The sequence below is a fragment of the Acanthisitta chloris genome, unplaced genomic scaffold, assembly GCF_000695815.1.
Source record: "Acanthisitta chloris isolate BGI_N310 unplaced genomic scaffold, ASM69581v1 scaffold10878, whole genome shotgun sequence".
In the NCBI taxonomy this organism is placed as follows: Eukaryota; Metazoa; Chordata; class Aves; order Passeriformes; family Acanthisittidae; genus Acanthisitta; species Acanthisitta chloris.
In genome coordinates, this window is record NW_008686524.1 from 31585 (window position 1) to 43908 (window position 12324).

Here is a 12324-nt window from a genome sequence, read left to right on the forward strand (position 1 = left end):
AAATCAGCTTCCTTGGATTACCAGCCTGGGAACACAGGAACAGAGAGCTAACAATCACCAATTAGTGCCAAGGCTTATTAAAAAATCTGAAGCTGTTGTAAATCATTTGTGTTACAAATGATTTCAAGCAATTGCCTATCATTATGAAGAGTGTTTCATGAGTCCCCAAGTGCGTTAATTAATGCTCAGGCTTTGGAGGAAAGCCAACAGAGCCATCTCCAGCACAACGCCTGTGGCAGCCACACAATGTGTTCAGCTAGGGATGTGAGACTTCAAAACTCTTTGCTTCTACCAGTCTGGCACGGGGTCTTCAAGATGACTTTCTCCAACATCAAGTCTACTAGCTGGCTATCAATTCTGCCAAGTTTCCATACTCCCAGGAAAAGTGCCTTCTCAGAATTCCATGGGCATGATAGAAACAGAACAAGCAACATTTTAACCCCTTCTCTACAGGAAAAACAGAGTCTTTAATGTGTGCATCTTGCTCTGTAGGGTAAGTCTCTCAAGTTTTCACTGGGTGACAGTTAGTGTCTGACTGGCCATGGAAAATCTCAAATCCAATCTGTGACAAATCACTTACAGCAATTACTCCTGCCTTTAGCACTTGCCACCAATAGACATTTCAAAAGCACAGAAAGCATTTTAACAAACTCCTGAATTTATAAAGGTTCTGCTTCAGATCTTACTTCACAGAAGGAAAAGAGAACAAGTTTCTACAGTTGCTTTCTGCCAAGCTGAGAGTGCAGCAGCATCAGAAGTTCAGTGCCACCAACAGCCAAGTTGATTTTGCCTGCATGAAAGGTCCTTGGATTTCATGTGACCAGTCAAGGCTTTACCCAGTTACAGCAACAAAATATAGACAAAGTTCTGAGTTCTGTGCCAAATCACAGTAATTCTGAAACTGTGCCAAAATGAACATGCAGTTTAGTACTGAAGCATTTCAGACAGTAAGTCTCCAACTGTAAAACAATTAGCAATGCATTCTCATTATCTTTTCTAACTCTCTATAAAGAGCAATGAATGTAGTAATCAAAAATACATGATAAAAGCTACAAAGATTTTTTTTACCTGACAGTGAAAATAAACATTCTCAGACATTTCAAATGACCCCACCCAATAAAGCCAGTTAGTAGGAAAAGCAAATGACGTTTAAATATCATCCTGACAATAGAAGGAGAATTACACAAGGATAACCAATTAGAAATAAAATACAATTAATACAGTTGCCAAATGCTACTCAATGTTAACTTTGAGCTTAGTGTCAGAATGTGACAAACCAGAAAAACATCAGTTTGCTGAGAAACTCCAAGCTGGTGAAAAAATACCTCCAAAAGATAACTCCTTCTGTAGTCACTCCTAAATTAAGCCGACACCTGAATCTCAAGGATTCCTAGTAAACAGTATCTCACAACTTTAAAAAATACAATAAAGAAATTGTAGACAAGATATTCGTTTAAAAACGAGCAAAAAAATTGATCAAGTAATCAAAAATGATCCGAACTATTTTGGACAGAAAGATTCATTTCTCAAAGTGTTTTGAGAGAGGAAAAAAGCTATTAACATATCAAATCCAAGAAAGGTTGGTGAGCTTTAATCTAAACAAACTTGGTAATGTTAACAAGGAGTAACCAGTGAAGGCTGAGACAGACACACCAAGAGACAGTACCAAAGAGCTGTGCTGTATTCATAACACAGTTGAGTGCAGGCCCAGGTGGCCAACTAGACTTATGGCAATCTTCAGACTTATACTTGACTTTTTCCTTAATCACTTTCCGTTTGCAGAAAGCTAGGAGGAAGAGACAGGGTCAAAATCATGTTCTTTATCCCTAGGCTCCAGGAATAAAACAGGGGACACACAGAGTTTCCATTCAGCATCACAGCTTTACCACTCCTCCTTATAAACTGCCAAAAAACAGGAGGGGGGAAAAATTCATGCAAAAAAAAAAAAAGGTAGAACTTCCACTATTTTCAACACCAGGTTGAAAATAGGTATTTCCTTCCCACTTTTTACAAAATACCAGATTAGGAAGGGGTGGAGAAAATTGGAAAGAGTAGAGGGATACAGACTCCTCTAGGCTGAAGCCTTTTTATTAAGTACCAGCTATCTGAATGCTCTTCTGGCAATGGTCAACTACTTAACTGCCAGCAGCTTTAGACAGCAGTGAAATTCTGAGGAGAACAGTTGGGACTTAAAACACCTCAGCCAGCCAGGAAATGTGGTGGTATTCTTCCCAATTATTACTCTATCCCTGTGTCTGTGTTTACTACTGTATTGTTTCTGACAGCTCTTCTCAGTGTTTGGTACACTAGATGTGACTATGGTGCCAACACATGAAGTGGTTAACTCCAATTCCATTCCATGCTCTAGTCAGGACTTCACTCAGTAAAGGAGGAGGAAACTTGCTGTTTTTCTGACTGGAGGTAGCTGCTTTCCTCCTCAAGTTGAGTACTGTCAACACTGGGAAGCAATGAGACCACCAGAGAAAGTGCAAGGAACACTACTAGTCCAAGGCAATGGCCTATCACTATTTCATCTTTGCTTAGAAAAAAATCTACTTTCTCCCAGAGACTTTGCAGCAAAAATAGTATTACAAACAATCTCAAGGAAGCAGAGAGTGAAATATCAAAAGAGAATGGCTCAAGAGAGATGGAGTTTGTAGCCTGACACTAAACAAGCCACTGCTGCAAGCACATGTCGTTTGGCCACAGGGGTTGAAAACAGATTTAAGATGAAGGCTGCTAAAAATATCACATGTATTTAACCAGAGACTAGAAACTTTCTTTTACATTCTAAGCATAAAGACTATACAAATTAAGCATAGGCAAAAAAACCCAACAAAGCCCAACATACTTACAGGTGCTCCACAACCCAAGATCTGTACTCACCTTTCAGGAAGAATTAGGTTAGAATAGAACTGATTTTTAAACGAGGCATTACAATGTTTTGGGAAATGTGGAGACAAGGGACATAGACCATAGGAAGACATTTCATATACCTGTTCTCCTTGCCATTTTGTATCACTGAATGCCTATCAGCAGTGGTTCTTTCACTACAAACATATGTGTTGCGCCGTGTCATTGCTCCTGGGGCAGTATTATTCTACAAGTGAAAAACAGAGGCTTGTTATTCCCCACAAAAGGCTTTTCTGGGGTTAAGTCTACACATCATTGAAGGCTGTTTGACTTCATGCTAGTTCTACACAGTTATAAAACTTACAGGAATTATAAATAACTTAAGAGAGAAACTCCATCTAGTCTTTATAAGCAATAGTGCAATCAGAAAAGATAATTCTATTAAGTTACTCTTGTATTTCATATTGATGGCTCAAAACTAATATTGCTTCAAGTTTTTCATTACCAATGCTCTGAACTAGATATGCTCAGCACACACAGCACTCATCTACATCAGGATAGCCTGTGTCATTACAGCCTGGTTTTGGCAATACTTTACCACTTGCAGCTTGCAGAATTTTCCTTTTAAGTTAAAATCATACCCTTAAACAAGATAGGAAAAGCAAAGACTTAACAAACAAATGTGGTAAAATTCAGTGGGAAGGCAAACATGGACTTTTAAATATTAAGATGCTATAAAACACTAGACACAAGTTTTAAAAACAGGGAAGAATAAGAGACAAGTCGCAGAGAATTTTAGTAAGACAGTTATAAAAAGTTACATTTAAATACAAGCAGAATACACTGAGGACAAGAGAACCAGGGGAACTTACACTACAGACCTTACTTTAGAGGGGAGAAAAGAAATAGAATTACTTTGCCTCTGTCTTTACAGAGAAAGAGGGTGGAGATATGCCCAAGTTGGCGGTCAATTTTCCAGGAACGACTGAGCAGCTAGGCAGTTCACAGATAACAGAATTACAGAGAGTTAGATGCAGTCACTGAAGGAAAAGCATGGTGCTCCAGACAAACATGCACCCCCAGGTCCTAGAGGAAGTCAAAGCCGGCAAGCCATGTAGATTTTTTTTTTTCTCCCCACCCCAAGAACAAAACACAGGAAACTGCATATATGGTTGGAAAGTGGAAAACAAAAACAACCCTTTAAAAACTGTCTTTAAGGAAAAGGATCACGAGGCAAAGCAGGAAGCAAAATAGGCTATATCAACTTTAAACATCACTGCTGGGGAAAGTCTGGAGGAGGCTAGCTCAAGGGAATGACTGGTCAGCACCTGGATAAGCACATGTTGAGTCAGGATGGCCACTAAGAGTCAGGCAAGGGACTTCATGCTCAACTAACCTTTTGGAGCTCTTTGAAGAATTAGTGCTATGACAGACAAGGGAAATTCAGCGGATTTTTAACATAGCATTCAGAAAAGGTTCTGCATAAACGGTCACAGGAGAGAGTCATGGGCAGGAGGATAAAGAAAAGGAAGGAAAAAGTAGTTCGAGCACAAAAGGAGAGTAGCCAAACCTTTGTTGTTTCCGAACCTGAAATAAAACTGTTAAGAGTGGAGTATTCTCAATAACCAGCAAAAGCTCCTCCAGGGCCTTAAGGCAAAATATTTGCTCTCCAGGGAGTCTCAGGCAACACAATCCCTGAGCTGCAGATTTAAACCATAATGTCTAAGCCACATTTGAGCTGCTTGTTAAACATCTTTTTTACATAAATATACAAGCTAAAATGCAACAGTGAGCTGTGCAGCCTCCTGGTGCTAAAAAGGGCAAAGAATATCCAGAGTATTTTAGATCAGCAGAACTATTAATTGAATCATAAGATGTATGTAGGTGTCTCAAGGGTTCTCAACTATTCGTTGCTGAATATGCCTTAGGGATAGGCATGTGCCAAGCATCAGAAAAAGTGTTACTGGCCCTTGGCTTGTACTTCAGTCCTTACTTGTCCACTGTCTTCATATCTGTTTTACGATGTTTGGAAAAATTTTTTTGTTTTTATATGTTAGGAAAAAATGTTTTCCCTGTGAGGGTGCTGAGGCACTGGGATATTGCCCAGGGAGGTGGTGGAGTCACCATCCCTGGAGGTGTTGAAGAGGTGTCTGGATGTGGCACTGGAGGATCTGGTTTAGGGTTTAGGGGTTCCAGCAGTGACAGATTAATGGTTGGACTCGATGATCTTGGAGGTCTCGTCCAACCTAGAGGGTTCTATGACTCTATATTAGAGAATGAAGCACCTAAAATATACAACATTGGTGTTCTGGTGGGAAATAAGCACAATCATGAGTGACTTCCTTCTTCCAACCTTCCTTCTGCAAGGATGGAAGGAACGGTACACTTCTTTTTTCCTGCTTGGCTCAGATTTCAGAAGTCAGGAGAAGAGATTTAAGCATCTCAAGGTTTCAAATTTCAGTTTTAGCTAGAATAGTCTTGGTATTTGGGCCTTTACACTTTTCAGCGTATGACCTTTCACGATTCACTGAGGAAGCTCTTCAGCTGCGACGTTTTTGTTCAGTCCATCTCCAGACTGCTAATCTCTGGACATGACTAATGGCACAGGTGCACAGCACAGGAAACTGGTGTCAACAGCACCCCACTGCCTGATGGAATGAGAATCCCTAAGGTCAGGGTTAGCTGCCTCAGTTCATCCTTGTCCCATCGTCTGCCTTTGCTGCAGAGGTGCTGACACTGCAAAAGCACACACTGAGACTTGGGAGCAGATGCACAAGGTACAATCACAGCACAAAGGATGGACTTATGGTACAGAGCCTTCTTTTCCTAGAGAGAGTTTTGTGTGCACTGCTCAGACAGGCAGTGCTCCCATTAGAGACACAAAGGTGGGATACACAACTCCCTGCCAGGGCTGGAGAGAGGTGTGGGATGTGTGTCCTGCCAGGGCTGCAGGGAGAGGATAGAGGGAATGGCCTTGAGCTGAGCCAGGGCAGAGTCAGATTGGATGTGAGGAGAAATGTTTTCCCTGTGAGGGTGTTGAGGCACTGGGATATTGCCCAGGGAGGTGGTGGAGTCACCATCCCTGGAGGTGTTGAAGAGGTGTCTGGATGTGGCACTGGAGGATCTGGTTTAGGGTTTAGGGGTTCCAGCAGTGACAGGTTAATGGTTGGACTTGATCTTAGGTGTCTCCTCCAGCCTTGATGGTTCCATGATTCTATATGATGAAAAACTTGAAAAATATGTTTCTGACTTAGAGAACCTATCTAGCTACTGAAGAGCACCAGTAAGGTACTGGTCACAGATGATTCTCCAAATGCACCACTTATTCTCTTCTTCCAGCTTTCTTAAAGCCAAACTGAGTGTTCTGGAGCAGCCTTATCACAACACTGAGGAAAAAACCAAAGCTGTGAGTAATAAACAAGCAATTACCTAAAACAAGGAGTTATGAGTTGCTGCTAACTATGCAACCCCTGCAGCAGGTTTTTGTTATTGATTTGGTATTTGCCCAATGAGCTTGAAGATTTTTCATGTGCACTTGTTCAGCTTGCAGAACTATTTAGTTTACAGGAGTTTAAATGTTCTGTCAACTTCAGAAGTACAGGTTGGAGCCCCTTACTCCAACCCCAGACTTAGCAATCTGCTCTACAAGCACAACTCTTACCTTAAGTGCATATTTGCAAGCTTTGTGGTTTAATAAGAGTAGCACAGAACTGACTAAGGGTCTCCAGCAAGGACTGGCTCTACTGCCTTTGCTGTTCTCTAAGTAATAATTGTTTTTATACAGTACTTTTCTGCCTCTTCAGTGAGTTTTTTCATCATATTACAGATTTTAAGAGTTAAATACTCAGCGAGAACACAAACTCTCTTCGCCTCAAACTTTTTTCAACATCAGGACAACATAACTCCAATAACCTCTTTTTTTAACTTTGTGCCAACACTAAGAAACAGAACTCCCTAATCAGCTGCAGGAACTGTATGAAGTGTCAGTGTTTCCCTTCATCCCCAACAGCTAGAAAGCCAAAGACTCATCTCTAGCAGGGGGGAAAGAAAAGAGATAGGAAGAGTTTGCACTGTCTGACAAGAAGAGAATAAACAGAGACAATTTGAAACACTAATTAATTAGTGACATCACAAGTCTGACTCCATGTTTGCCACTGTTTGTAAAAGATCAGTTGGAGCAGTAGCACAACGAGTCAGAGGAGAGAAGCAATCCTATGGTTATGAGCTCAAATCTTATTTCAGGCACAGTAGTAAGAAATTTGGAATAAGACTACTGGAATAAATCCCCAGGATTTGGAAGTGGCACAGAATAGCAGCTGAAAAGACACTAAATGTAAAATACATTGTAACTGTGACACAAAGCACTACTCAGTACCAAGTGAAGTACAGTGTGGAACCAAACTAATTTGATTATCCTGCCATTTTGAGATGCAGTAGCTGGGAACTGTCATGTAAGGAAAAACCTAAATGTGAGTGGTTTCTGGACAGAAAATGAAGAGAAGGCACAGAGGACCCAAAAGTCCTGCGTTCTTGTTCACATTTATGAGCAACAGCTGCTACAGTAGATGGGCTTTTTCCAAGGAATCTCTTTGGCTGAAATCCTCCAGCCAAGTCCCTGTAAGCCACTGAGCCAACTGACAATACAGGGCCAACAAAGTAATGCAAGTTATCTGACTTCTTTTGCTTCAGACTGTCAAAAAGCTGTGAGCTCAGGAGATTATGTTCTCCTCTGTTGTAAGCAATGGTGCTGAGTCGTATGACCGAGTGTGACAGCTTTGTGGCACAGGTTTAAAAAAAGAAATCACTCCACTGCAAGTTGAATAAAGGACTGGGCAATTTTGTTCTGAAAAGAAGGAAGTTTATCAATACAAAATCCCAAAATTTTAGAAATTTTATGTTACAAATGTCCAAGTGTCATGTGAAAACAGATTGCCAACTGCCTCAGAGGGAGGGACCACAGAGTACACGAGTCTAGAAAACAAGTCTAGTACACAAGGCCTACCAAACATGTTGTATGAGAAAGGGCTGAGGGAGTTGGGCTTAGTTAGCCTGGAGAAGAGGCTCAGGGGTGACCTCTCATGGCTCTCTGCAACTCCTGCCAGGGCTGGAGAGAGGTGGGGGATGTGTGTCCTGCCAGGGCTGCAGGGAGAGGATAGAGGGAATGGCCTTGAGCTGAGCCAGGGCAGAGTCAGATTGGATGTGAGGAGAAATGTGTTCCCTGTTGTGGTGTTGGGGCACTGGAATATTGCCCAGGGAGGTAGTGGAGTCACCATCCCTGGAGATGTTTCAGAGGTGTCTGGATCTGGCACTGTAGGATCTGGCTTAGGATTTAGGGGTTCCAGCAGTGACAGGTTAATGGTTCGACTTGATGATCTCAGAGGTCTCCTCCAGCCTTGATGAGCCTATGATTCTAAGGTAAAGTCAAACTGAACAAAGCATTTGCTTTTGATACACTGTCTAAAGCCACTGTAAAGTCACTAGTTTTGCACCTTAGTGTGTTTTTTTCTGTTGTTGTGGTGGTTTAGGGGCAGGTGGGGGAAGCCCACAAGGACAAAACCCAGGCAACACTGCGTTTGAACCCAGGCTGAAATACACCTTTGAACGGTTTATAGAACTACATTTCTTTGATCATCTTAATATACAAAACTATGACTTGAAATAGGCTGTTTGAGGTCAAAGATCAGGTGGCTCCTTATACACATGAAAGTACAAAACAGGGTAACAAAACCAGAGTTTTCATTCTTGTGTACAGAGGCCAGAAAAGAGTAGCTGGAGACACCATGTGAAATTTCAGGGGACAGACTTTGGGTTCAGCTTCTTTTTCTTCTGAATGATTATTTTACAAGCCAAATGACATCTGTTCACTAACAGCTCCTAATGATAATTATGGGTACCAATGAACTACTTCAAGACCAATTAAGAGGTAACAAGAGTAACTGATTGCAGGAGGTGTGGGGAAAGCAGCAGCATGAGACATCTACATTTACTCTTGATGAATGAAAGTCAATCAGCATCACTGATAAACCGCAGGTTTTACACGTTTTTACCCCTCAAAAAATGAATAGTTTTGAAAAATAAATGTTTCTACTTACACTAGGAACAGCTGAACTTTTCTTACGTTCAGGAATATCAGCCTTGTTGGGATTGCTGGCATTCCCAAGCATTGGACTGGCTGGTGCAATTCCTCTTCCTGGAACAGCACTACTGCTGGACTTTCTCGACTGAATTCCTTCCTCTTTGAGGTCACTGTCTGTAGTACTAGTCTGGCTTCTTTTGGGATATGCCACTACTGAGGGGATGGATGGTCCAGCTTAAAAAAACAAACAAAAGAAACAGGCAAAGGGTTTTTCTTCTCAGAAGCTGGAGAATCAACACTGGGAATCAGAGCTGCAAAAAGGCAACTATTGAAATTACTGACATAGATGTATTGCAGTAGACAGTAAATACTGTGAAAACCATAAACCTTTCCAGGTGAAGATACTACCTGATTGCTACTTGGAAATTTCACGAAAGTCTTTCATTTGGCTTGCTAGGAAAAACCCTTTAGAGTCATCTTAAAGACACTTAACAAGCAACTGACTCATCCAAAGCACACCATGCTTCACTGGCACAGTGCTGGCACACACTGCTCAAGTCAATTTCTGATAAGAACAGGCTCCTGAGAAGGCACCTGGGGACACCACCCATGAATGGCTGTCAGACTGTGCTCCCTCAACAGCCAAAAGTGGCAGTGCTTTGCCACCAGCCTCCTTGGGTGTGCTAGGAACAGACAACTGCTCAGCACACCTGACAATGTCCCTTCAACAGGCCCAAGCTCCCTCTTCCTGCAACAGGTTCCAGGACAGTGGGAAAGGCTTGTGGGGCTGTCAGGTTTGTGCTTTCTGCCATCTCAGTTACACCTTCTCTGAAGAGGATACATCAGCTTTGTAGTTAGTGCTTTAATAACAGTTAATCAAAAAGTGTCCGTATATACACAGACATAACTCCCACATAAATATATATATATGTAATATAGAGATCCAATATATTTTAAAAGCATCAAAACCCACAGTAACTGTCATCCCAGGAGACTCCCCAAAGAAAGCAACCTCTGAATGCACTTGAGGGATTTAAAACTAGACCTAAACTGAGGCTCAGTTAGTATCTGAGTGAAGATGTTTAAGACACTTAGGAAAACTCGATCTACCATCTTGCACTCCATTAGGCAGAAGAGTAGTAAGTTTGTCTGAGCCATTGTTCCTTAGAAATTTCACTCCTGCAGGACAATCAAGCGACACAACCCTCAGGAAACAGGAAACAAGAAATATTGGCAAACTGACATTTCTTCAAGTTTTAGACACAAGCTGACCTACTAGTGTCAAAAGGAAACAAAAGCTGAGCAGACAGACAAGAGCATGGGGGGAAGAGAGCATGGAAAAGGGACTTGTAGCAGCCTCTTCACTTTGTCTAACAAGACTTTCCCAGCACAGTCAAGAATGTAAGGGACAACACAAGGCAGAACAAGAGTTAAGTTCCCTCTAGAAGCTGCTTTGGAAGACTTTATAACAAAACTAGTTGGAAAGATGAGTGATTCCATAAAACATTTAACCCCCATGCTGTGCACTATGTTGCTGTCACCCTCCTCATGCCTGGGGGATGGAGACAAATGCAGAAACCAAGCAGAACTGGGGCTCTGCCACAATGAAAAGGAGGAATGCTCACCATGGTCGCTGTACCGCCGCTGCTTCTGGCTAGAAGATATGCTTCTCTGAACTTTGTGATGAGGAGATTGTCCAGTGCTATTATTAAGATCACTACTTGGCCTAACTTTGGCAAGTGAAAGATTGCTGCTGGAGCTTGAATCACTTGCATCCAACTACAATACAAATGAGAGTGTTAAAACAAAGAGTTCAGACAAAACAAACATCCATCACATGATGGGAGCGGGAACTGGGAGGTGGAAGATGGCTCTGCAAGGGAAGTTGCTTAGAGGCACCACCTTCTCCTGGGTTGTTGTGCAGCTGTCTTAGGTAAAACCCATCGGAATTTGCAGCTCCTCAAAGGATAATCAGATAAAGAAAATGCCACTGTACTCATAGTTCTTTCCCTTCAGAGTTCTCCAAGATTTTAACAGGAAGAGAGTATACATTTTGCAGAGGCCACCACAGCAACTCCTCCTTTGAAGGAACCAAGAGCAGTTTACTGATGCCAAAGCCTCTCAGCATCATATGGAAAGGTAATCTATAATGCAGAAACATTTGCAGGCTCATCAGTCCAGCTCCTTGGTTCTCTTAAAACAGTCACATTCACACTTGAGTTCCTAGACTAGACAGGACAGTAACTGGACACAATTTCCTTCAACAGAGGAACTGCTGAGCAAGCAGAGCTGTTTGGAGGATCCTAAAGGCAAGAGTTTACTGACTCAAGATCAGGGTGAGAACAAACAGAGCATCATTAGGACTGACAACTAACTCACACTGCTGATTAGAACACTGCGACTAAGTGCAATGGACTTTTGTGCAAGAATGCAATGCCTAGAGTTACTGACTTAATTTTTGCTTCTACCTTTGCTAAGGTCACTTTCTAATTTGTTTCTTTGCAGTTTTAAGAATGGTACTTACCTCTGATGACTTCCTTCCTAGCAGTAAGTACGTAGCTGTGATTTCATCATACTTCATTTTACTAAGGGATTCTTGAATTTCTTCTTGAGAATATCCCATTCCTACCATAATGTCTACAAACAAACACACATTCTGTAAGTAACAAACTGATGTTCAGGCTGGCTCAGTCTTCAGGAGAAAGCATGGAATGTTTTAAGTATTAAAACAAAACTATTAGGTTTAAGAACACACATCAGTATTAAAAGTTGCTTTTTTCAAATGGCAAACAAATCCAGAGTGGTGGAGGAGAAATAAAATCCTCCCACATCATGGAAACAGTATCATACTCTGAAAAGTACTCAATTACCTATTCTTTTCTGGTCCGAGATGTCTAGTTCTGGTTCAACAAATGGTTTAAGTTCATCCTCCTCATGCCCTGCATTGATCCACCTGTCCTTCATAATTTGCTGGGAAAGAAAAGGTTCTGTTAGTACAATACACTTATCAGCAGAGAAAACAAGTTGTTGGAAAAACAACTCCCCTATCCACCAAATACTAAGGTCTTTCCTCATTTCTCTCTTCCAGAACATTCCCAGCACCTGCTCAGTTTTGCTTTGCTCCAGTGAGGAGAATCAACTACACACATCAAGCTAAGCTGCTTCCCAGTTAGCTGCATTCTAGCTCACAGCTGAAAGCCAAACACCTGTAACACAGCCCAGGAGCGGTGTGACAACTCTGACGAGTCTAGCAGGGCCCAGGCTTCATCATGGAAGTCAGTATTGTTTTGGACTTTCTCCTCCATGATGGCACAAAAGGCAACCACAGCAGCCAATACCTCCAGCTGACATTTGAAAATGTGGAGAATATCCTGGAGGATCATCCATTAATGCAG

General features: G+C 41.8%; 1 protein-coding gene across 4 annotated transcripts in view; it reads right to left on the bottom strand.

Annotated features, from left to right (window-relative positions):
- The window catches only part of MARK3 (MAP/microtubule affinity-regulating kinase 3), a 36017-nt gene that overhangs the window by 13278 nt on the left and 10415 nt on the right, over positions 1 to 12324 (bottom strand). For all 4 annotated transcript variants that reach the window (XM_009080184.1, XM_009080183.1, XM_009080182.1 and 1 more), the window contains exons 7-11: positions 11800 to 11899; positions 11454 to 11566; positions 10555 to 10708; positions 8946 to 9163; positions 2997 to 3100 (exon numbers count right to left, since the gene is read on the bottom strand). In XM_009080184.1, the coding sequence (XP_009078432.1) occupies positions 2997 to 3100; positions 8946 to 9163; positions 10555 to 10708; positions 11454 to 11566; positions 11800 to 11899 (689 nt within the window). The remainder of the gene's footprint in view (positions 1 to 2996; positions 3101 to 8945; positions 9164 to 10554; positions 10709 to 11453; positions 11567 to 11799; positions 11900 to 12324) is intronic.